The sequence below is a fragment of the Salvelinus fontinalis genome, chromosome 42, assembly GCF_029448725.1.
Source record: "Salvelinus fontinalis isolate EN_2023a chromosome 42, ASM2944872v1, whole genome shotgun sequence".
NCBI lineage: Eukaryota > Metazoa > Chordata > Actinopteri > Salmoniformes > Salmonidae > Salvelinus > Salvelinus fontinalis.
In genome coordinates this window covers 18819017-18844637 of record NC_074706.1, presented here as the reverse complement: position 1 = coordinate 18844637, position 25621 = coordinate 18819017, and the positions used below count along the sequence as shown (strand labels likewise).

The window sequence follows — 25621 nt, the reverse complement described above, 5'->3', positions numbered from 1 at the left end:
TTTCCTTTGATCCACCTTGAATCCACTCTTCCCAAAAATATCATTCCCACCAGTCCAAAATCTTCTCCGGTAGGCTTCACAAGGCAAATATTGTAAGTCTCTACCACACCTGTCGCCGCAGGTAGGCCCACTTCATTCTGGTCTACCTCACCACTGCCCACCGACTCCATTTCAAGATCCTCAAGAGAGCAAGCTGACCTAAAGATAAGATTGTGTACTCCGGAGATGAAGGTCTGAACTCAGCACCATTCTTAAACTTTTGCATCATCACACCACCCATGCTGTTTTTTTAAATATGGTACTGCCTATAACATGACACATCAAACCTATTCATGATCAGTATCTTTCAAGCTCAAGAGAAGACTTGTTTAGAAAAATTACCCTAAATGACAAAAACAATGGCTGGCTAGATCCCATCTGTGGAAAGGACGGAAACCTACAGGTTCTAACTTCTAAGGAAGCCGATGATACGAAGACCACTAATTGTCACGTGCGCTCCCTCTCCGGCCTCGAGGTCACCAGGCTGCTCGTTATGTCGCACACCAGTCACCGTCATTACGCGCACCAACGCATCATCAGACTCACCTGGACTCCATCACTTCCCTGATTACCTTCCCTATATATGTCACTCCCTTTGGTTCCTTCCCCAGGCTTCATTGTTTATGTTCCAGTGTTAAGTCTGTGCGTTGTTCGTGTCATGTTGCATTTATTTATTAAAACCCTCACTCCCTGAACCTCCCGACTCTCAGCGCACATCGTTACATTAATTCTAAATGATAAACAAGAAAATAAAAAGTTAACATATCAAAAGAACATGAATTATCATGTATTAACAGATTTGATCACCTATTTATAGTACATAAAGGAATAGCTACCACCTGATTATGTCAAATAATGTTTTTTTGGGGGAAGGGGGTGTTATACAAAAGAGGGACAGTATATTTGTTATGAATAGAACAGACAAATTCAGAGACAAACACTTCAATGACAATAAGTATGCCAGCACACCAAAAAATAAGTCTGTTTCATGTGAGAAAGACTGCATACCCAGATGTTCAACTGAGGGACTTAGTAATCCAAAAAACCCTCTTACCACAAGACACTTCACATGATAACTATAATATGTCAGCTAAAGAATGGTTCTCAGACATCCCCTGTGTACATCTCAAGCCACACTGCTACGATTTCTCCCCATTGTGAACACTCCTATGTCTGATAAGGTTACTCAGGAATGAGAAGCTCTTGTAACATAGTTTGCACTTGAAGGGCCTCTCCTTGGTGTGAACAGTCTGGTGCCTCTTCACATAAGTCGCCTCGGTGAAGCGCTTCCCACACGTGGGGCAGGCGTACGGCTTGTCAGCGTCCGTCCTAATGCCTGGCTTCCCACGTTGTGACCCAATGACACCAGAGGAGGTAGAAGCAGGAGCCACCACCCTCAGGTGGTTAGTCTTTGAGCTCCCTCCTTGACCTCTAGTCATTGTTTGGGTGTTGTTAGGATTGTGTGATGTGTTAAAGGCTAGGTACCTCTTGTGGTGAACACCCATCCTGACCCTGTCTGTATTGGTGGGGTAACCATGAGGTAGTTGAGGAAGGCTAGACCCAGGTCCAGGTCCAGGCCTTCTATGAACCCAGTCAGCAAGCATTAGACTAGATCCTGAAGCAGAAGACAGACTTCCTGAAAGACTACCACCAGGGGGGTCTTCCACCATTCCCTGTGAAGGCTGAATCCCAGGGTGACCTGCTCTGCTCAACATGGATACTGTGCTGTTTGTATCATAGGAACACAAGGGTCTATCTCTATCAGCCCCAGGACCTGCTCCATCCCTGCACTGAGACTGTGAAGAGAAGGGTCTGGGCTGCAGACTAGATCCCTGACTGGAGCATCTGTCTCTCTGATGTCCACCAGGACTGAGGTTGTTCAGTCCACTTGTCCACTGGTTGTGTTCTGTGTGGAGTCTCTGTCCCTCTTGGTTGGGTCCTGGTTCCGACTTGGGAAGGAAGAGCGACGGCTCCTGATCCAGGGTTCTGATCTGGGGCCAGGGTTTGCGACCAGCTGCTTCAGAGGTCCAGTCTCTTCCACCAGCAACACCAGATATCAGCAGGTCCTCAGACTGCAGACGGTAACAAAAATGGAAAATAAAAGCATAAAGTTTTTATTACAAAATTCTTTGCTGTATACATTATAATAAAATGTTAACCACAGTCAAGCCCATCTTTAACACTGATTTAAGTACCTAACAATATGGAGTCATTGGAATTTATAATAAAAATTGTCCCTATGAGTTGATTCAAGAATTAAGTATAATGTTTTGGTTCAACTGACATAAGGGAAAAAGCCCCTGCAATGATACAAAAAATAACCAAGTATGTCAGGAATTTTGTATTTAATTTGAACAAAATGTTCACACACTCACATAACGTGAAGTACAGTAGTTGTATTGCACAAAACGATACGTGACAAGTAGAATAACTCATTATGGTAACACTTTACCTTTTGTGTAAATCTGGTACAATTGCATTACACACAGCTTCACTACTTCATGTCAAGTAAACATGAATTAAAGCACGATCATTCCCTCATTAAAAAACACCAACATCAAATCACTTTTCGTCAGTGAATCATTTTTACAGACACCATCACACCATCACACCAACCATCACCATATCATCTACTCTGCCTCATCATACTCATTCTTTGCTCAGTTCACCACATCCAGTTCACTACTACATCCAAAACCAACAGATTTAACTACAAAGTAACTAGTTCTACATGACAAATCACTTTATATGGGCCGGGTGAATTTTATGATGGTGTATCCTGAGGTAGCGCCTCTCTAAGAAACCTCTTCCTGCAGTCGAACGACTTCTCAGGTGCATCTTCAGCTGGTGCTGTTGGGAGGTCCTCACACTGGGAGCAGCTGTACGGTTTCTCACCTGTGTGGAACCTCTGGTGGATCTCCACCTGTTTGGAGAAACGGAAGGCTTTCCCACAGAACGAACGCGGGAAGCGTTTCTCTTTGCCACCGAATCTACTGATAGAGTTACTACTACTGTCATTTGGCTTGTGTAGCCATTTAGTTTAAAGGCACTGACATTGCCTGAGGTCTGATTTAACATTAGGAGAGTGTGAGGAGGACGAAGGCCAGGGAGTGTCTGTGTTGTTGCAGGGTCCATGTTCCAGTTGATAGATCCTATAGAAGGCAGGCTGAAGGCAGCACCTGTTAGGGGTTTAACCTGAGGCACCATCAGTCTCTCTGAATCACAACTATAGGAGCAGGATGGAGCATCGCTAGCAGAGTCGGTGTCAGTTCTCTCCCGCGGCATATGGGCACCTCCCTATCCCTGCGGTTGAAACCTACACCTTGCCCTGCTCTCAGCAAGTCTGTTGTCATGTAGACTAAGTTCAGTTGTTGTGGTTAACAGTGTTAGTTCCCCAGCCCAGAGTTGAGGACGCTGTCCCATCCACTGACCTCCACTATGTTGCCTCTGGTCCTGGCCTGCTCGGTGATGTTGTCCCCTGGGTCCTTGGCTGCACCCATCTGAGCCTGGGAATCCAAGATGGCCGCCCAGTCTCCTCTGTTAGCCTCCAGCCAACCACCTGCAGGAAGCGGTTAGAAAATAGACTTTATATACATGGCAGAGAACTCTACATACGGAGGTTATTTTTGACCAATTACCAATTAATTAGTCAAGTTCATACATTCTTACATGTGTTTTATTTACTTAAACTGAAGTTGTATTGATTTCATTTTTTGAATTATTAAAATTAAGAAAAAATGTATTGCCAGGTGCATCACTATTCCCAGATCTATTACTGTATGTAGGCTGTATGCATTTCTCCCTTACCTTGCTCCCTCATCTTTAATCCACTCAGCAGATCAATGCTCTCTGGTCCATCTTCTATTGTCTCCTCTTTGACCAGCAGCAGATCAGGCTTCCCATCCTCCATGTCTACTGACTGTAAGAGATACAGAGTGAGAGGATGTTGGATCAAGAAATCTGATATGAGCACCCTGCTATGAAGCATCTTCTGATTGGGCAATGAGGGATTGCTGTGAGCACTATGCAAACATGTTAGTTGAGTTGACACTGCAAACGTGTTAGTTGATTTGATTACTTAACACTCTAATGGTTTGAAAATTGAAAGGCATGGTCCCACACTTAAGACACAATTTATGAAGTCTAGGGGCCGTATCCACAAAGACTCTCAGAGTAGAAGTGCGGATCGAGGATCAGGTCCTCACCTGTCTACATCAGTGGAGGCTCATCTGAGGAGGAAGGGGAGGACCATCCTCCTCAGTGAATTCATAAAACTAAAAATTGTAAAACATTTAAAAAGGTATCCTTTAGATAAAACAATACTAAATATATTCATTAAAACACACTGTTTTGCAATGAAGGTCTACAGTAGCCTCAACAGCACTCTGTAGGGTAGCACCATGGTGTAGCTAGAGGACAGTTATCTTCCGTCCTACTCTTGGTACATTGACTTCAATACAAAACCTAAGAGGCTCTTGGTTCTAACCCCCTTCCATAGACTTACACAGTAATTATGACAACTTCTGGAGGACGTTCTCCAACCTATCAGAGCTCTTGCAGCATGAACTGACATGTTATCCACCCAATCAAAGGATCAGAGAATTAATCTAGTACTGAAAGCATAAGCTACTGCTAGCTAGCACTGCAGTGCATAAAATGTGGTGCGTAGTTGACTCAAAGAGAGAGAAAGACAATAGTTGAATGGTTTTCAACAAATTAATTTCTTCAAAAATGAAGGAGAAGCAAGAGAGAGAGTCATTTTTTTTCACTTTCAGTTTCACTTAGCAAATGCAGCTGGCTAGTTTAGCCTACTCAAACACACGGCTCAAACAGAGGGTTGTTATGTTAGCTAGCTGGCTATGACTATCCAACATAACACTGAAACTCTTCCAAGTCAAGGTAAACTTTTGGTTTTATTACATTTATTGCCACCCGGTGTAACTGCTAAACTGATTACTGACTATACACTAACGTTACTGCATGATTGTAGCGGGTTTACTAACGCATTAGTTCTATGTTGACTAGGATGTTACTTCAGCTAATATGGGAACAACAATGTAGGCTGTGTGTAGCGGTTATGACATGGTTTGGCTTGGAATGGTTTTTTCATCAGGTCACATACAGCTGATGTGTTGTGCATTGAAGTCCACAAACAAAGGGAAAAGGTGAGAAGAGGAGAGTGCATAGAGGCGAGAAGGAATACAACATGGCTGCTATGAAAGTGAACAGGGGTGTATTCATTTTGCCAATTCTGTTGAAAAACGTTTCTTAAACAGAAGCAAATGAAACGTGGGGAAAAATACCTGAATTTGTCCAAAATAAACTCTCGTTTGCAACTGTTTGACTAATGATTACATCCGAGATAAGCTAGATGCAGGCAAGATTGTGCATGACGGTATTGAATGTGTCACGGTCTGTCCATGTGTCACTGTCCGTCACCTCAAATTTTTCTCTCGACCTGTGTGCTCCTATGTTGTAAGCTTTCATTAATAGGCTAGGTTCTCGCAACCTCATGAAATAGGTTTTGGGACAATTTGAGTATCATGTCGTAGCCTAAACCTATCGATGTTACATTTAACTGGGTGAATGGAATATGAATGACAGTCATCCAATATGCTGTAATAGAAATTAAGCCATGCTCATGGAAAAAGAAAACAGCACCGACAGCCACTGGTCTACATAATCTTATTCATTATGATCTAAAAGGCTAAACTGATCCTAGATCAGCACTCCTACTCTGATAGGCTTTATGGATACAGACCCTGACCTAATACCATTCAGACAGTAGTTTACAGTGGGCTCACCTCAGTGAGACTGTGTGTGGTCCTGTGCTGCTCAGCTGGTTCCTCTGTGGGTTCAGGAGGTGTAGTCTGGTTGTCCTCCATGACCATGGGCCCCTCAGGGTTCCCCAGACCCTCCTCACACCTCTCCTCCTTCACCAACAGCAACTCTGGACCCTCCTCCTGGAAGAGACGTGTGATACAGAATACACAGACATACTGTATACTCCCTCAGGTACGTACACACAGATAATAAAACACTTTAATAAAACACCATCCCCACTAAGTTTGAGTCCTATACTACTATACATTATGACTTCATTGTTGTTAAACCCATCATGGTGGACATAAACATGACGTTGTGGGCAAAAACAAGTCAGCTATGATAAGTCAAAAGTCATCATCAGACAAACCTGCTAAACTATTTTGACATGTACAGTATGTGTTTGTTAGTGAGTGGGTATGTGTAGGTATATTTACTAAATGTATATTGGTGATAAGGGTCATTCCACAAAATGAGTGCCTTTGGCATCCCTTTTACGTGGAAATTGTGCACAAGTACTACATTTTAAAAGGCCATTATATTAAATGAAATGCCCTTTAATATAGACCACATGGAAAATTCAATAAATCAGATTTTTAATATGAATAAAGAATAGTTGTGCAAAAATTGTGCATCCTCTGTGATTTCTAGGAAGATTTTAACCCACTTAACCCCAACATTTCTCCAAGTTTTCACCATCATTGTAAAACCATAGTTATATTGTTGCTTTCACAAAGTAATTTCTGAAGCTTTTTATTTATTTCATGTTATTAGTGATTCAATTTAAACCTGTTAAACTCTGAGTGATTGTTTTGGGGCCTGTACAGGGCCCGGGGAGTGTGGGGATTACATGTTTTATTTTATTTTAATCAGAAAAACATATAATTTGAAAGCTACAGGCCTTGTTTTTTTGGAAATCTAACTCAAATCTTACTGCTGGCAATTTTATAAGAATCTCCCCCCATAAAGTCCATAAATAATGCGCTATGGACATATTCAGAGAGTATGCAGTGTAGGTCAAGTTACCAAAAGTGCAAACATTTAGTATGAATGGAAAGGGTAAAGCAATGCATTTCCTTCTGTCATGTTTTGTCTTTGATCTTCATGTCTTGTCCCTGTGCTTCCCTCTGCTGGTCTTATTAGGTTCTTTCCCTCTTTCTATTCCTCTCTCTCCTCCTCCCTCTCTCCCTCCCCCGCTCTCTCTCTCTATCGTTCCGTTCCTGCTCCCAGCTGTTTCTCTTTCTCCTAACGACCTCATTTACTCTTTCACACCTGTCCCCTATTTTGCCCTCTGATTTGAGTCCCTATTTCTCCCTCTGTTTTCTGCTTCTGTCTTTGTCGGATTCTTGTTTGATGTTTGCTGTTCTGTGTCCTTGTTCCGCCCTATCGTGTTTTTGCCTTCATCAGATGCTGCGTGTGAGCAGGTGTCTAGTGGTCGCGTCTCCAGTCGTTCATCTCTACTGACGAGAGGATTTCAGTTTTCCTGTTTTGTTTTTACCTTAGATATATCAGGAGTATCGTTTTTGTCTAAGACTGGAATAAAGACTCTGTTTCTATTTCGTCGCTTTTGGGTCCTCCTTCATCAGCATAACAGAAGAATCCGACCAAGAATGGACCCAGCGACTACGGATTCTCTCTACACTACCGTCAAGTTCCAGGGAGCAATGCTCGGCAGACACGAGCAGGAATTGTCTGCTGCTCGTCAGGCCGTTGAGACCCTGGCCGCTCAGGTTTCCGATCTCTCAGGACAGTTTCAGAGTCTTCGTCTCGTACCACAAGCTACTTCCTGGTCTTCCGAGTCTCCGGAACCCAGGGTTAATAATCCACCATGTTACTCTGGACAGCCCACTGAGTGTCGCTCCTTTCTCACCCAGTGTGATATTGTGTTCTCTCTCCAGCCCAACACATACTCTGGAGAGAGAGCTCGGATCGCTTACGTCATATCACTCCTTACTGGGCGGGCTCGGGAGTGGGGCACAGCTATCTGGGAGGCAAGGGCTGAGTGTTCTGACGTTTATCAGAACTTTAAGGAGGAGATGATACGGGTCTTTGATCGTTCAGTTTTTGGGAAGGAGGCTTCCAGGGGTCTGGCTTCCCTATGTCAAGGTGATCGATCCATAACGGATTACTCTATAGAGTTTCGTACTCTTGCTGCATCCAGTGACTGGAACGAGCCGGCGTTGCTCGCTCGTTTTCTGGAGGGACTCCACGCTGAGGTTAAGGATGAGATTCTCTCCCGGGAGGTTCCTTCCAGCGTGGACTCGTTGATTGCACTCGCCATCCGCATAGAACGACGGGTAGATCTTCGTCACCGAGCTCGGGGAAGAGAGCTCGCGTCAGCGGGGCTTCCCTTCTCCGCATCTCGACCATCTCCTTCCATCGGCTCAGAGACTGAGCCCATGCAGCTGGGAGGTGTTCACATCTCGACTAAGGAGAGGGAACGGAGAATCACCAACCGCCTTTGCTTCTATTGCGGTTCTGCTGGACATTTTGTCATGTCATGTCCAGTTAAAGGTCAGAGATCATCAGTAAGCGGAGGGCTACTGGTGAGCGCTACTACTCAGGTCTCTCCATCAAGTTCCTGTACTACCTTGTCGGTCCATCTACGCTGGACCGGGTCGGCTGCTTCCTGCAGTGCCTTGATAGACTCTGGGGCTGAGGGTTGTTTTATGGACGAAGCATGGGCTCGGAAACATGACATTCCTCTCAGAGAGTTAGGGAGGATCACACCCATGTTCGCCTTAGATGGTAGTTCTCTCCCCAGTATCAGATATGAGACACTACCTTTAACCCTCACAGTATCTGGTAACCACAGTGAGACCATTTCTTTTTTGATTTTTTGTTCACCTGTTACACCTGTTGTTTTGGGTCATCCCTGGCTAGTATGTCATAATCCTTCTATTAATTGGTCTAGTAATTCTATCCTATCCTGGAACGTTTCTTGTCATGTGAAGTGTTTAATGTCTGCTATTCCTCCTGTTTCTTCTGTCCCCTCTACTCAGGAGGAGCCTGGTGATGTGACAGGAGTGCCGGAGGAACATCATGATCTGCGCACGGTCTTCAGTCGGTCCAGAGCCAACTCTCTTCCTCCTCACCGGTCGTATGATTGTTGTATTGATCTCCATCCGGGGACCACTTCTCCTCGGGGTAGATTATTCTCTCTGTCGGCTTCCGAACGTAAGGCTCTCGATGATTATCTGTCTGCTGAAGGCATTCAGATGGATCCCGCTAAGGTCCAGGATGTCAGCGATTGGCCTGTTCCTAAGTCACGTGTCGAGTTACAGCGCTTTCTCGGTTTCGCTAATTTCTATCGGCGTTTCATTCGTAATTTCGGTCAAGTGGCTGCTCCTCTCACAGCTCTGACTTCTGTCAAGTCTTGCTTTAAGTGGTCTGGTTCCGCCCAGGGAGCTTTTGATCTCCTCAAGAAGCGTGTTACATCCGCCCCTATCCTTGTTACTCCTGACGTCACTAAACAATTCATTGTCGAGGTTGACGCTTCAGAGGTGGGCGTGGGAGCCATTCTGTCCCAGCGCTTCCAGTCTGACGATAAGGTCCATCCCTGCGCTTACTTTTCTCATCGATTGTCGCCATCGGAACCCGAGGGGATTCTCCCTGAAGGGCGTGTTGTCGGGTTGACTGTCTGGGGAATTGAGAGACAGGTAAAGCAAGCACTCACTCACACTGCGTCGCAGCGCGCTTGTCCTAGTAACCGTCTGTTCGTTCCTGTCTCTATTCGTCTGGCTGTTCTTCAGTGGGCTCATTCTGCCAAGTTAGCTGGTCACCCCGGCGTTCGGGGTACGCTTGCTTCTATTCGCCAGCGGTTTTGGTGGCCTACTCAGGAGCGGGACACGCGCCGTTTCGTGGCTGCTTGTCCGGACTGCGCGCAGACTAAGTCAGGTAACTCTCCTCATGCCGGTCGTCTTAGACCGCTTCCCATTCCTTCTCGACCATGGTCTCAGATCGCCTTAGACTTTAGTACCGGTCTGCCTTCGTCTGCGGGGAGGACTGTGAGAGCCGCCAATAAACGTAGGATTAAGAGTCCTAGGTATTGTCGCGGTCAGAGAGTGTGGCTTTCCACTCGTAACCTTTCCCTTACGACAGCTTCTCGCAAGTTGACTCCGCGGTTCATTGGTCCGTTTCGTGTCTCTCAGGTCGTTAATCCAGTCGCTGTGCGACTGCTTCTTCCGCGACATCTTCGTCGCGTCCACCCTGTCTTCCATGTCTCTTGTGTCAAGCCTTTTCTTCGCGCCCCCGTTCGTCTTCCCTCCCCCCCTCCCGTCCTTGTCGAGGGCGCACCTATTTACAAGGAACGGAGGATCATGGACATGCGTTCTCAGGGACGTGGTCAACAGTACTTAGTGGATGGGGAGGGTTTCGGTCCTGAGGAGAGGAGTTGGGTTCCATCTCGGGACGTGCTGGACCGTTCGTTGATTGATGATTTCCTTCGTCGCCGCCAGGGTTCCTCCTCGAGTGCGCCAGGAGGCGCTTGGTGAGTGGGGGGGTACTGTCATGTTTTGTCTTTGATCTTCATGTCTTGTCCCTGTGCTTCCCTCTGCTGGTCTTATTAGGTTCTTTCCCTCTTTCTATTCCTCTCTCTCCTCCTCCCTCTCTCCCTCCCCCGCTCTCTCTCTCTATCGTTCCGTTCCTGCTCCCAGCTGTTTCTCTTTCTCCTAACGACCTCATTTACTCTTTCACACCTGTCCCCTATTTTGCCCTCTGATTTGAGTCCCTATTTCTCCCTCTGTTTTCTGCTTCTGTCTTTGTCGGATTCTTGTTTGATGTTTGCTGTTCTGTGTCCTTGTTCCGCCCTATCGTGTTTTTGCCTTCATCAGATGCTGCGTGTGAGCAGGTGTCTAGTGGTCGCGTCTCCAGTCGTTCATCTCTACTGACGAGAGGATTTCAGTTTTCCTGTTTTGTTTTTACCTTAGATATATCAGGAGTATCGTTTTTGTCTAAGACTGGAATAAAGACTCTGTTTCTATTTCGTCGCTTTTGGGTCCTCCTTCATCAGCATAACACCTTCTCCATCCATATGACCTTGTATGCATCCTCCACATGCTCCGTTTAGCTAGCTCATCGTTTACAAATAGGAAAAGTAGTTTGACGTTTTTTCACCGGTCTGTGCCTTATTTTTTATTTTTCTACACCATAGGCTGACTACTAAGGTAATTTTAAGATGTCAGGCTTGAAAATATGTTCAGGCATTTTGGCACAGTGATATCATGTGATTTTGGCAAATTTACACAAAATAAATACAGAAATACCATATTTATATAAGTATTCAGACCCTTTGCTATTAGACTCGAAATTGAGCTCAGGTGCATCATGTTTTCATTGATCATCCTTGATGTTTCTAAAACTTGATTTGAGTCCACCTGTGGTAAATTCAATTGATTGGACATGATTTGGAAAGGCACACACTTGTCTATATAAGGTCCCACAGTTGACAGTGCATGTCAGAGCAAAAACCAAGCCATGAGGTCAAAGGAATTGTCCCTAGAGCACCAAGACAGGATTGTGTCGAAGCACAGATCTGGGGAAAGGTACCAAAAAATTTATGCAGCATTGAAGGTCCCCAAGAACACAGTGGCCTCTCTCATTCTTAAATGGAAGATGTTTGGAACCACCAAGACTCTTCCTAGAGCTGGCCGTCCAGCCAAACTGAGCAATCGGGGGAGAAGGGCCTTGGTCAGGGAGGTGACCAAAAACCAGATGGGAGAACCTTCCAGAAGGACAACCATCTCTGCAGGACTCCACCAATCAGGCCTTCATGGTAGAGTGGCCAGACAGAAGCCACTCCTCAGTAAAAAGGCACATGACAGCTTGGAGTTCGCCAAAAGGCACCTAAAGGACTCTCAGAGCAAATTACAGAGAGATCCTTGATGAAAACCTGCTCCAGAGCCTTCAGGACCTCAGACTTGAGCGAAGGTTCACCTTCCAACAGGACAACGACCCTAAGCACACAGCCTAGACAACGCAGGAGTGGCTTTCTGAATGTCCTTGACTGTCCCAGCCTGTCACGCCCTGGCCTTAGTATTTTTTGTTTTCTTTATTTTTTTTAGTTAGGTCAGGGTGTGACATGGGGAATGTTTGTGTTTTGTTGGTTTTGGGTGTTTTTTATGGTAAAGGGGTTGTTGGGTATAGTATATGGGTTTGTGTTGAGTATATGTGTCTAGCGTTGTCTATGTATGTTTAGTTGTCTAGGAGAGTCTATGGTTACCTGAATGAGTTCCCAATTAGAGACAGCTGATTTTGGTTGTCTCTGATTGGGAGCCTTATTTAGGGTAGCCATAGGCTTTCATTGGTTGTGAGTAGTTGTCTATGTCAGAACGTTTGTAGCCTGTGTGTGTGCACGACGTTTATTAGCTTCACGATCGTTTGTTGTTTTTGTTAGTTTGTATTAAGTGTTTCGTGTTTATTTTTCGTCATCTTTAAAATAAAAGAAGATGGCTTATTTTCCAAATGCTGCGTTTTGGTCCGTCAATCCGCCACACGATCGTGACAGAACTACTCACCATTACAGGACCAAGCGGCATGGAAAGCGGCAACAGGACCCACCTACACAGGATTCGTGGACATGGGAGGAGATACTGGATGGTAAGGGGCCGTGGGCACAACCGGGAGAATATCGCCTTCCTCGTGAAGAGCTGGAGGCAGCTAAAGCCGAGAGGAGGCGATATGAGGAGGCAGCACGGAGACAAGGCTGGAAGCCCGTGAGTACAACCCAAAAATTTCTTGGGGGGGGCCTTAAAGGGAGTGTGGCGAAGTCAGGTAGGAAACCTGCGCCTACTCCCTGTACTTACCGTGGAGAGCGAGAGTACGGGCAGACACCGTGTTACGCAGTAGAGCGCACGGTGTCTCCTGTACACGTGCATAGCCCGGTTCGGTACATTTCAGCTCCACGTATCGGCCGGGCTAGACTGAGCGTTGAGCCGTATGTCATGAAGCCGGCCCAACGCATCTGGTCACCAGTGCGTCTCCTCGGGCCGGCGTACATGGCACCAGCCTTACGCATGGTGTCCCCGGTTCGCCTACATAGGCCGGTGCGGGTTATTCCACCTCCCCGCACTGGTCAGGCGACGGGGAGCATACAACCAGGTAAGGTTGGGCAGGCTCGGCGCTCAAGGGAGCCAGTACGCCTGCACGGTCCGGTATTTCCGGCGCCACCTCCCCGCCCCAACCCAGTACCACCAGTGCCTCCTCCACGCACTAGCTATATGGTGCGTGTCTCCAGCCCTTTACCACCAGTGCCTAAACCACGCACCAAGCCTCCTGTGTGTCCCCAGAGTCCTGTGCGTCCTGTTGCTGCTCCCCGCACTAGCCCTGAGATGCGTGTCCCCAGCCCGGTGCCACCAGTCCCGGCACCACGCACCAGGCCTACAGTGCGCCTCAGCCGGCAGGAGTCTGCCGTCTGCACAGCGATGACTGAACTGCCCGTCTGCCAAGCGCCATCTGAGCCATCCGTCTCCCCAGCGCCATCTGAGCCATCCGTCTCCCCAGCGCCATCTGAGCCATCCGTCTCCCCAGCGCCATCTGAGCCATCCGTCTGCAATGAGCCTGCAAAGCCGCCCGTCTGTCATGAGCCTGCAAAGCCGCCAGCCAGACAGGAGCCGCTAGAGCCGTCCGTCAGACAGGATCTGCCAGAGCCGCCAACCAGACAGGATCTGCCAGAGCCGCCAACCAGACAGGATCTGCCAGAGCCGCCAACCAGACAGGATCTGCCAGAGCCGCCAACCAGACAGGATCTGCCAGATCCGTCAGCCAGCCATGAGCAGCCAGATCCGTCAGCCAGCCATGAGCAGCCAGATCCGTCAGCCAGCCATGAGCAGCCAGATCCGTCAGCCAGCCATGAGCAGCCAGATCCGTCAGCCAGCCATGAGCAGCCAGATCCGTCAGCTAGCCATGAGCAGCCAGATCCGTCAGCTAGCCATGAGCAGCCAGATCCGTCAGCTAGCCATGAGCAGCCAGATCCGTCAGCTAGCCATGAGCAGCCAGATCCGTCAGCTAGCCATGAGCAGCCAGATCCGTTAGCTAGCCATGAGCAGCCAGATCCGTCAGCCAGCCATGAGCAGCCAGATCCGTCAGCTAGCCATGAGCAGCCAGATCCGTCAGCTAGCCATGAGCAGCCAGATCCGTCAGCCAGCCATGGGCAGTCCCTCAGTCCGGAGCTGCCATTCCTCAGTCCGGAGCTGCCCCTTACCCTGGTGCTGCCCCTTACCCTGGTGCTGCCCCTTACCCTGGTGCTGCCCCTTACCCTGGTACTGCCCCTTACCCTGGTACTGCCCCTTACCCTGGTACTGCCCCTTACCCTGGTACTGCCCCTTAGTCCGGAGCTGCCCCTTAGTCCGGAACTGCCCCTTAATGCAATGGGGTTAATGTGGAGGGGGGTCATTTGGAGGAAGTTAAGGAGGCGGTTAGGGACTGTGGTGACGTGGGGACCACAACAAGAGCCGGAGCCGCCACCGTGGATGGAAGCCCACCCAGACCCTCCCCTAGACTGTGTAATGGTGCGCCCGGAGTTCGCACCTTAAGGGGGGGGTTATGTCACGCCCTGGCCTTAGTATTTTTTGTTTTCTTTATTTTTTTTAGTTAGGTCAGGGTGTGACATGGGGAATGTTTGTGTTTTGTTGGTTTTGGGTGTTTTTTATGGTAAAGGGGTTGTTGGGTATAGTATCTGGGTTTGTGTTGAGTATATGTGTCTAGCGTTGTCTATGTATGTTTAGTTGTCTAGGAGAGTCTATGGTTACCTGAATGAGTTCCCAATTAGAGACGGCTGATTTTGGTTGTCTCTGATTGGGAGCCTTATTTAGGGTAGCCATAGGCTTTCATTGGTTGTGAGTAGTTGTCTATGTCAGAACGTTTGTAGCCTGTGTGTGTGCACGACGTTTATTAGCTTCACGATCGTTTGTTGTTTTTGTTAGTTTGTATTAAGTGTTTCGTGTTTATTTTTCGTCATCTTTAAAATAAAAGGAGATGGCTTATTTTCCAAATGCTGCGTTTTGGTCCGTCAATCCGCCACACGATCGTGACACAGCCGAACATCTCTGGAGAGACCTGAAAATAGCTGTGCAGTGACACTCCCCGTCTAACCTGACAGAGCTTGAGAGGATCTGCAGAGAAAAATGGGAGAAACTCCCCAAATAGAAGTCTGCCAACCTAGTAGCGTCATACCCAAGATGACTCGATGCTGTAATCGCTGCCAAAGGTGCTTCAGCAAAGTACTGAGTAAAGGGTCTGAATACTTAAGTAAATGTGATATTTCAGTTTTCATTTATTTGTATATTTTTTGGCAAAAATTTCTAACAAACTGTTTTTGCTTATGTTATTATGGGGTATTGTGTGTAACTTGATGAAGGGGGAAAAAAATGTTTTAATCAATGTTATAAGGCTGTATCGTAACAAAATTTAGAAAATGTCATTCCTGTAAGACGAGAAATTAAGGTATGCACATTGCGCAAGCCATTCACTTTTAAAATGTCTGTGTTCCAATGAGAATTTGTGAATGTTTAGAGCACCACCATTAGGTAAAAGATCAGATTTAAAAATGATTTTTTTTTTTTTTTTTATTCCTTTTGGAACAGTAATTGGTGACATATTTGATCATAAACCTGATCTCAAATCTCTTATTTTGGGGACCCACCCCCTGTACATTTAAGTTTTTGTGGTCTGCTCTATCTTGGGCTCTGTAGTAGTCATATTGTTTCTGACACCTTTATCTTAATCTCACAGTTCTTACCTTTCCATCTTTGTAGTGTAAGAACAAGACAGATCATCAACGGCAGTGTCTAACGTGTTACCATCACCAAGAGAATCAACCGTCCACTGGCTCTGGTGAAATACCGGTAAATACTCACAGCCAGGAGCAGGAGGACAGCCCAGTCTCCCCAGACCCAGTCTCTCTGGGTCTGATCTGTGGTCAGATCCTATTTGTAAGAGCCTTACAGTTAAGTCTGTGTCTGTCTCTGACTTGAAGACAGCGTTTGGCGTTCCACTGACCTCTGTGATGCTGTGTTCGGTCCTGGGCAGGGGTGCGGCGGCGGTGAGGTCCTCCATGGCTTCAGGGGGCGCTCCAGCCTCTCCAGTCAGGATGTTTCTTCTGTGTCTTGGGTCCTCCTCTCCTTCAGGTCTCTCCTGCATAACCCCAGGACCTGCAGCCGCTACAGACTGACACAAGAAGAAGAGAGGTTATTCTGGTACATAAATAGAATTAGATAACAATGTTGTTGGACATAAATGGACATAAATGATGGACATTATCGAACAAAACAAGCATTTATTGTGGAACTGCGATTCCTGGGAGTGCATTCTGATGAAGATCATCAAAGGTAAGTGAATATTTATATATGAATAATATGAATAATGTTGACTACCCAACATGGCGGATATTTCTCTGGCTGGTTTGGGCTCTGAGCGCCGTTCTCAGATTATGCTTTTTCCGTAAAGTTAAAAAAAAATCTGACACAGCGGTTGCATTAAGGAGAAGTGTATCTAAAGTTTCATGTATAATAGCTGTATTTTCGTCAACATTTATTATGAGTATTTCTGTGAATTCATGTGGCTCTCTGCAATATCACTGCATGTTTTGGAACTACTAAATCTAACACGCCAATGTAAAATAAGATTTTTGGATATAAATATTAACTTTACAGAACAAAATATACATGAATTGTGTAACATGAAGTCCTATGAGTGTCATCTGATGAAGATCATCAAAGGTTAGTGATTCATTTTATCTCTATTTGTGCTTTTTGTGACTCCTCTCTTTGGCGGGAAAAATGGCTGGGTTTCGCTGTAAAGCTTTCGCTGTAAAGCATTTTTGAAATCAGACACTGTGGCTAGATTAACGAGAATTTTATCTTTAAAATGGTGCCTAATACTTGTATGTTCGAGAAATTTGATTTATGAGATTTCTGTTAATTTGTATTTGGCACCCTGCAATTTTATTGGCTGTTGGCGAGTAATGAATAGCTGAGGGGAGACTTTCTGAAATAAATTGGCCACATTTGATGTACTATAATTTTTTATATTACACCATGACACTAACCTCTATCACAATAACATGCTGGGTTGAGGTTCCACTCCCCTCATCTATTGCTATGGGTTGATCATCTCTCCACGTGTTGTGTCCTGCTGGCTTTGCAAAGGTCCTGTGGCCACCTGTGAGATGTCCTTCACCTAAGAGAGGGATTGGGGGGAAAGGAGTGGTTAAGTTAATGCTCAACGCTATATTGTACACTATTGACATTAACTACGTTTACATCCACAGTTTTCATACAAGTAAAGTCATACTGCAAGGTTCCTCAACTGCGGCCCCTAAAGTTTTCTGAGCAAAATGTTTTTTTTACATTTCATTGTGAGACATAAGACTAAAAACACCCGGAAATCAGCTCCAATTTATTTTAATTTAAGAAATCTGTTCTCAAGTATTTCCATGCAGCATACAGAGACAGGTGATCGTATACAAACGTAATTAAAGTTTAAAATGGTTATGTTTTAGTCAAACGTTTTATCTGTTTGTGCTTCTTGCGGTTAATTTGCAGTCTACAAATTATTTGTAATTCTGTTCCTGCCCCCTGAGCATCCGATCAAGAAAAAAAATCTTACCGTTATAAATCAGTTTCGGTAAAAATGTTACAATGTTGACAGAATTTTTTTTACTGTGTCGGTAAAACGTATTATGCAAGAAATGGTGGTGGAAATGCCTTTATGCGAAAATATTGATATAATAACAATCATATCGAAGTTAAATTGGAGTCACGCGATTATATGGTGTGTGGTCCTCCCACTATGACTCGGGAAACCATACAGTTTAGTCAAACCATACAGTTTATTAGGCTACAGATGAAAGAAGTTATGATGAACTTCCACAGGGTGGTGAAAGTGCACCGTGATCTTGATGCTCCTTTCCAATAAATATCGAGGGTCTTATTCGGTGACATGTTGAACGGTGCTTGACTGCCTCTTATCCATAATAATCTCATTATGTAGACGAGCCTACCCGCACAGCCTTCTCGCACTGTATCTGTTGGTTAGAGCGCAAGTGCTAAAACCAGAGTAGGTACATTTGCTATTTAATTAAACAGTTTTGTGACAAAACTACCGGTCGAGTTGAAAATGTGATGGAAACACATTTACTTTTTATTCGGTACATAAAAACTTCAACGAAAGAGTAAATCGTGTGAGCACTATCACGCACTGATTTTTATCCACAACAAATCCATATGGTGGAAACACACCACTATTTTCTTTAAGTATATTTTGTAATAGTCGCATGAAAATCTGTCGCCAATTGGATGGAAACCTAGCTAGTAAAATGTATTATGCTAGCAGTGGTGGAAAAAGTACTCAATTGCTATACTTGAGTAAAAGTAAAGATAACTTAATTGAGAAAATAACTAAAGTAAAAGTCACCAAGTAAAATACTTGAGTAAAAGTTTAAAGGTATCTGGCTTTAAATGTACGCTGACCAAAAATATAAACGCAACATGTAAAGAGTTGGTCCCGTGTTTCATGGGCTGAAATAAAAGATCCCAGAAATGTTTCATATGCACAAAAAGCGTATTTCTCTAAAATGTTGTGCACAAATGTTTACAAGTTGTTAATTAGCTAAAATTGTCTGTGATGATTAACGTAGTCGCCACATTTGTGTTGTAAAACGTTCGAATTATACACCCAGTGGCGATCCGTCATTCATTTTGAGCCCCACACCTTTAGGTAAAAACAAATATATATATATACACTGCTCAAAAAAATAAAGGGAACACATAAACAACACAATGTAACTCCAAGTAAATCACACTTCTGTGAAATCAAACTGTCCACTTAGGAAGCAACACTGATTGACAATACATTTCACATGCTGTTGTGCAAATGGAATAGACAACAGGTGGAAATTATAGGCAATTAGCAAGACACTCCCAATAAAGGAGTGGTTCTGCAGGTGGTGACCACAGACCACTTCTCAGTTCCTATGCTTCCTGGCTGATGTTTTGGTCACTTTTGAATGCTGGCGGTGCTTTCACTCTAGTGGTAGCATGAGACGGAGTCTACAACCCACACAAGTGGCTCAGGTAGTGCAGCTCATCCAGGATGGCACATTAATGCGAGCTGTGGCAAGAAGGTTTGCTGTGTCTGTCAGCGTAGTGTCCAGAGCATGGAGGCGCTACCAGGAGACAGGCCAGTACATCAGGAGACGTGGAGGAGGCCGTAGGAGGGCAACAACCCAGCAGCAGGACCGCTACCTCCGCCTTTGTGCAAGGAGGATCAGGAGGAGCACTGCCAGAGCCCTGCAAAATGACCTCCAGCAGGCCACAAATGTGCATGTGTCTGCTCAAACGGTCAGAAACAGACTCAATGAGGGTGGTATGAGGGCCCGACGTCCACAGGTGGGGGTTGTGCTTACAGCCCAACACCGTGCAGGACGTTTGGCATTTGCCAGAGAACACCAAGATTGGCAAATTCGCCACTGGCGCCCTGTGCTCTTCACAGATGAAAGCAGGTTCACACTGAGCACGTGACAGACGTGACAGAGTCTGGAGACGCCGTGGAGAACGTTCTGCTGCCTGCAACATCCTCCAGCATGACCGGTTTGGCGGTGGGTCAGCCATGGTGTGGGGTGGCATTTCTTTGGGGGGCCGCACAGCCCTCCATGTGCTCGCCAGAGGTAGCCTGACTGCCATTAGGTACCGAGATGAGATCCTCAGACCCCTTGTGAGACCATATGCTGGTCCGGTTGGCCCTGGGTTCCTCCTAATGCAAGACAATGCTAGACCTCATGTGGCTGGAGTGTGTCAGCAGTTCCTGCAAGAGGAAGGCATTGATGCTATGGACTGGCCCGCCCGTTCCCCAGACCTGAATCCAATTGAGCACATCTGGGACATCATGTCTCGCTCCATCCACCAAAGCCACGTTGCACCACAGACTGTCCAGGAGTTGGCGGATGCTTTAGTCAAGGTCTGGGAGGAGATCCTTCAGGAGACCATCCGCCACCTCATCAGGAGCATGCCCAGGCGTTGTAGGGAGGTCACACACACTACTGAGCCTCATTTTGACTTGTTTTAAGGACATTACATCAAAGTTGGATCAGCCTGTAGTGTGGTTTTCCTCTTTAATTTTGAGTGTGACTCCAAATCCAGACCTCCATGGGTTGATAAATTTGATTTCCATTGATAATTTTTGTGTGATTTTGTTGTCAGCACATTCAACTATGTAAAGAAAAAAGTATTTAATAAGAATATTGAATTCATTCAGATCTAGGATGTGTTGTTTTAGTGTTCCCTTTATTTTTTTGAGCAGTGTATATATATATATATATATATATATATATATTTATATATATATATATATATATATATATATCATCTTTTTGGGGGGGGGGGGCTTGCCTGTTGTTCTTGTTATTTTGACATTAATACATATCACATATCAGATTGCAAACAATATTTTTTTTACAATGTAATTGTAAATGTAAAAGCCGCATACAAACATCGTCTCTTTTTTGCTTTCTTGAGTAAGGCAGCTCTTAAATGCAGGTGTTTCAGCCTAGCTCAGTGCTTTCTGTGGTGGTGGGGCTAGCCAGCAGAAAATACACCTTATCACCTTATATCTACAGTAGCTTTGACTGGACTGTCAACATCATATTTTTAAAATCTTAGCTAGCAAGCGTCACCATGAATCAAGTCGACAATCAAATCCTTTTCAATGTTTGTCATATGAATCGAAATTAGAGATAAAACGTCTTCGTTGCTCATCGGCCATTGGACATAAACATTACACAACAAGTTGGAATTCGCAAATTCAGCAATGAGTGGTTTGGGAAGGAATCAGTGGATAACTGTTAGTTCAACACAACTGTGAACTGGGGGAAAACGAGCTACGACTGGGAAAATACGTTTTGAACCGTCATTCAACTTGGAATTTTAAATCCGGCATCTTTCTCTTTGATGACAAAATTTTCCCACAAAAGGCCCGCCACACCACTTTCCTGTTCAAGCACATCACAACATGAGTCCAAAAATGGCTTATGCTGCTTCATAAATTATATAGGATGCCAGAGAGATATGTATACTGTCGCTAAAGTAATACTAAGTGTATGTTGTGTAGGAAGCTGTTAGTAGCCCATGTACCTCACCCTAATAATTTGGTATGTTTTCACAAACCCGGTATTGTAAACACATCGTTCGTGGCTGGTGTGGTCTTGTTTGCCTATAACCTGTTTTAGAGTAAGGTAATAATTTAATATTGTATGACCTTTCATTGTCTGTTTATATGTAATAACGGTCCATGTTCCGAATTCTGTCGCTGTACATTTGTTCAAAAGTGCTGAACAAATAGTTATATTGACTATGTCCGTCGTCTCTCGCTCATTAATGTCTTAATCGAAATTACAGATTGCTTCTTATCCGCTTGTCGTCCCCTTATGCCATAGTTTGTACATCTCAATTGTCAGTAGAAACCACATTTGTTTAAGCAAGTCAGCCATTTCAGTTATGTTTTTTTTAAAGGCAGTAAATGAGGCTGAATGAACTGTAGCAGTGGTAAGGTGTTGGGACTGCTGTTGGGACAGCTTTATGTAGGCCCTAACAGTTTGTGGGCACTGTTTGTCAGTGTTATAGTGCAATTAATGTATGGTGTTTTGTTGCTGCTTTGCATCCCAATTTTTTTTGTTTGCACCACCAAGATTTACATGCTAAAATCGCCACTGTAAACACCCACCCATCCACCTCGACCAACCACCCTACTTTTGTTATTGCCTTAAGTAACCATCTGTCTTATGTAATCACAATAATGTAACTGTAACGATTTTCCTCCTCTTCAGACGAGGAGTATGAAAGATCGGACCAATATGCAGCGTGGTAAGTGTCCATGATAGTTTAATAAAACTGAACATGACAAAATACAAAAATAACAAAGTGAATGATAACGAAAACCGAAACAGTCCTGAAATGTGAAACTAACACAGGAAACAATCACCCACAACACACAATGGAAAACAGGCTACCTAAATATGGCTCCCAATCAGAGACAACGATAAACAGCTGCCTCTGATTGGGAACCACACCAGGCCAAACACATAGAAAACAAACAACCTAGAAAAAAGAACATAGACTGCCCACCCTAACTCACGCCCTGACCAAACTAAAATAGAGACACAAAAACGGAACTAAGGTCAGGACGTGACAGTAACATATTATACTATACTAAACAAATGCAACATGTAAAGTGTTGCTCCCATGTTTCATGAGCTGAAATAAAAGATCCAAGACATTTTCCATATGCAAAAAAAGCTTATTTCTCTCAAATTTACATCCCTGTTAGTGAGCATTTCTCCTTTGCCAAGATAATCCATGCACCTCACAGGTGTGGCATATCAAGAAGCTGATTAAACAGCATTATCATGCACTCAAATGCACTCAAATGTGCAGTTTTGTCACAACACAATTCCACAGATGTCTCAAGTTGAGGCAGCATGCAATTAGTATGCTGACTGCAGGAATGTCCACAAGAGCTGTTGCCAGAGAATTTAATGTTCATTTCTCTACCATAAGCCGCCTCCAATGTTGTTTTAGAGAATTTGGCAGTATGTCCAACCGGCCCCACAACCGCAGACCATGTGTAACCACGCCAGCCCAGCCCCTTCACATTTGGCTTCTTCACCTGCGGGATCGTTTCTGCACAAGCTGTCAGAAACCATCTCAAGGAAGCTCATCTGCGTGCTCGTCGTCCTCACCAGGGTCTTGACCTGACTACAGTTTGGCGTTGTAATGGACTTCAGTGGGCAAATGCACACCTTCGATGGCCAGTGGCACGTTGGAGAATTGTGCTCCTCATGGATGAATCCCAGTTTCAACTGTACCGGGCAGAAGGCAGACAGCGTGTATGGCGTCGTGTGGGCGAGCGGTTTGCTGATGTCAATGTTGTGAACAGAGTGCACCGTGGTGGTGCACGTTTTGTTTTTTCCCCTAGCACTACACAGCTGATTCAAATACCCAACTCCTCATCAAGCTTTGATTATTTGAATCAGCTGTTTAGAGCTAGGGCAAAATAACAAACCATGCACCCATGGGGCCCCAGGACTGAGTTTGGGAAGCCCTGGGCTGCACTTGCCAAGACCAGAGTAGGCACATTTGCTATTTAATGCAAGTACATTTTGTGTGTACCATGTCATCAGCACTTATTTTTATCAGCAAGAAGTCAGTTTGGTGGAAACACACCAGTAGCTAAATTTCCATCCAATTGGCAAAAGATTATTCTAGAACCCGCAAAAAGAAAATATGCGCATTTTCCCACCAGTGATGTTTCCACCAAATGAACTTGTCGTGGATAAAAATCTGTGCGTGATAAGTGCACACAATGTACTTTTTCTTAAGTGTAAGTTTATATGTACTGAATAAAAATCTAAAGTTCAATATGTTTACATCACCTTTTCAACTCTACCGATAGTTTTGTCACAGAAACTTTTGCTTTAAATAAAAAATTTGCCTACTCTGGTCTAGGTACGTGCCCTCCAGCTAACACATATACAGTGCAAGAAAATGTGTATTTGGCAAACGGCAGTCAAGCATGGATCACCACAACACCAGAATAAGACCCTCGATATTTATTGTAAAGCAGCATCAAGCTCATCACCGTGCACTTTCACCACCGTGTGAATTTATTTCATCTGTAGCCTAATAAACTGCATTGTTTCCTGAGTATCTTTGCGTGACTCCAAGTTTCCCTCGATATGATGGTTATTATATCACGATCTGCGCTGTAAATGAGAACGTGTTCTCAGTCAATTTACCTGTTAAAATAACGGTAAAATAATAATAAATAAATAATGGCCTAACACCGCGATTTCGCTCATAATAAATTTTACCGACACAAAAACATCCCACCATGTCAAAATAACAAATTATCTTTTGGTATTTATACAATTTAACCGAGACGTAATGTTTCCATCACAGCGGTCATTTTTTTATTTTTTTTATGGTAGATCTATGACTTTACTCGCATAAAAACTGGATGGAAACAAGATAGTGTTGGGAAAATGCGCATTTTTCTTTAGGCTTATTTTTTTGAACATTTGCATGAAAATCTGTCGCTAATTGGATGGAAACCTTCTGTCTACAATTGGCAAGGGTGTAAGGTAACACCTACCATAACTTATTGGTATACTATTTATTGATTTATTATGTTCCATGCATCGCATTCTTTAAATTGAGTGTGATTATCGGAAATTCAGGGGAATGGGGAGACAGCTCCTTGCAAAATGTACCTCTTGCCATTCGTCTACTGAGACGACTGGCGAGCACGCGCTCCTGCGTTGTCTTCTCTGCACGTTCCCGTGCCACGTTCCGTTCCAGTAGTTGAAGTGTCCTCCGCAATTCCCTGTTTTCTTTCTGGCTTTGAGTTATTTCCAAACGAAACACTGCATAGTCGTCGTCTACGAGTTTACATATATCTGCCACGGCCGCATTCGCTAGCACCTCCATAATGGAGGCTATTTGAGTGTGAAAAACCATAAAGTTAGCCATTGTTAGCTAACGTTAGCAGCTAGCAAGCGTATAACGCGTATCAACCAAGTCCTGTCTCCAACGCGAATTAAAGACTACATGGGGTAAGTATGTGATGCTGTGCAGTTAAATTAATCATATATTCAGTTCCATGGTGTTTAATAAAGGTCTAAATAACAACAATAAAACCGCTAACATGGAAATTGTTCTTGGTCATTATTTACTTGGGTTAATACTGAAGAGAAAGGATGTTATTGGTTGACGTCATAGCTCAAAGGGCGTGACTAAATAAAACGTGTAAGTGCCCTGTTCTTATCTTGCGTTCAAAATAACTGGGATCTCGGAAAAATATGAGGTCAAATCCTGACGTCAGTGGTTTTCAGGTCGGAGCTCGAGAAAGAGGGCCGAGTTCCCGAGTTGGATGACCGTTCAAATTGCTGTGGCCCTTCTAGACAACCATCCCACCCACTCACTCATTGTTTCTGTTTCAATGTAAGTCAATGAAGTAGGCCAGACCCAGATGCAATCTCATTGTCTATGGGAGCCACCCCGTTAAGTAGACAGTAACAACCATTTTTTTTCTATGGCAAACTGCCTGAGTGAATTATCTTCATTTATCCAGCATCTTTGATTACACATTAAACCTATTCATGATCAGTATCTTTCAAGCTCAGAGCCGACTTGCTTAGAAAAAAGTACCATAAATGATCTAAAAAGAATGGGTTATTAAGGTGTTATAAAGGACATATTTGTTATGAATAGAACATAGGCAAAACCAAATTCAGAGGGGAATATAGTGTTACACTTTAATATCAGTGTTTCAGCTATGCCAGCACACCAAACAACAAGTCCGTATCATGTGAGCATACCCAGATGCTCAACTGAGGGATTTAGTAGTCACAAAAACCCTCATAACCCAAGACACTTCACATGATAACTATAAAACCAAAGAATGGTATCCAGATATTCCCTGCGTAAAGCATAACCGACACTGCTGCAATTTCCCCCCGTTGTGGACACTCCTATGTCTGATAAGGTTACTCAGTAGGAAGGAGAAATTCTTGCAGCTCACTTTAAGGGCCTCTTCTTGGTGTGAACGGTCTGGTGCAGCTTCACATATTTCACCTTAGCGAAGCGCTTCCCACACGTGAGGCAGGCGTACGGCTTGTCAGCGTCCTTCCTAATATTCGGCCTCCCATGTTATGACACCAGAGGAGGTAGAAGCCGGTAGTGTTTGAGCTCCCTCCTTGACCTCTAGCCAT

The 25621-nt window shown here is 44.6% G+C and overlaps 1 protein-coding gene across 1 annotated transcript; it reads right to left on the bottom strand.

Moving 5' to 3' along the window:
- Window positions 1-686: 686 nt before the first annotated feature.
- On the bottom strand, window positions 687-24755 carry LOC129841384 (zinc finger protein 1-like). The gene is made up of 7 exons (XM_055909635.1): window positions 24122-24755; window positions 16907-17037; window positions 15859-16026; window positions 5844-6002; window positions 3847-3958; window positions 3471-3598; window positions 687-2111 (listed from the first exon to the last, which is right to left on the bottom strand). The coding sequence occupies exons 1-7, from the start codon at window positions 24378-24380 to the stop codon at window positions 1179-1181; spliced, it is 1890 nt and encodes a 629-aa protein (XP_055765610.1). The 5' UTR covers window positions 24381-24755; the 3' UTR covers window positions 687-1178.
- Window positions 24756-25621: the final 866 nt, after the last annotated feature.

What these genes read in the sequence shown, in the direction of transcription:
- LOC129841384 (XM_055909635.1), bottom strand. Translation starts at nt 24,380, where the DNA reads ATGGCTAACTTTATGGTTTTTCACACTCAAATAGCCTCCATTATGGAG. An exon ending in CCACACACAGTCTCACTGAG is followed by an intron (nt 3,959 to 5,843) that starts GTGAGCCCACTG and finishes TATCTCTTACAG; the next exon opens with TCAGTAGACATGGAGGATGG. An exon ending in CCAGAGGCAACATAGTGGAG is followed by an intron (nt 2,112 to 3,470) that starts GTCAGTGGATGG and finishes TACCGTCTGCAG; the next exon opens with TCTGAGGACCTGCTGATATC.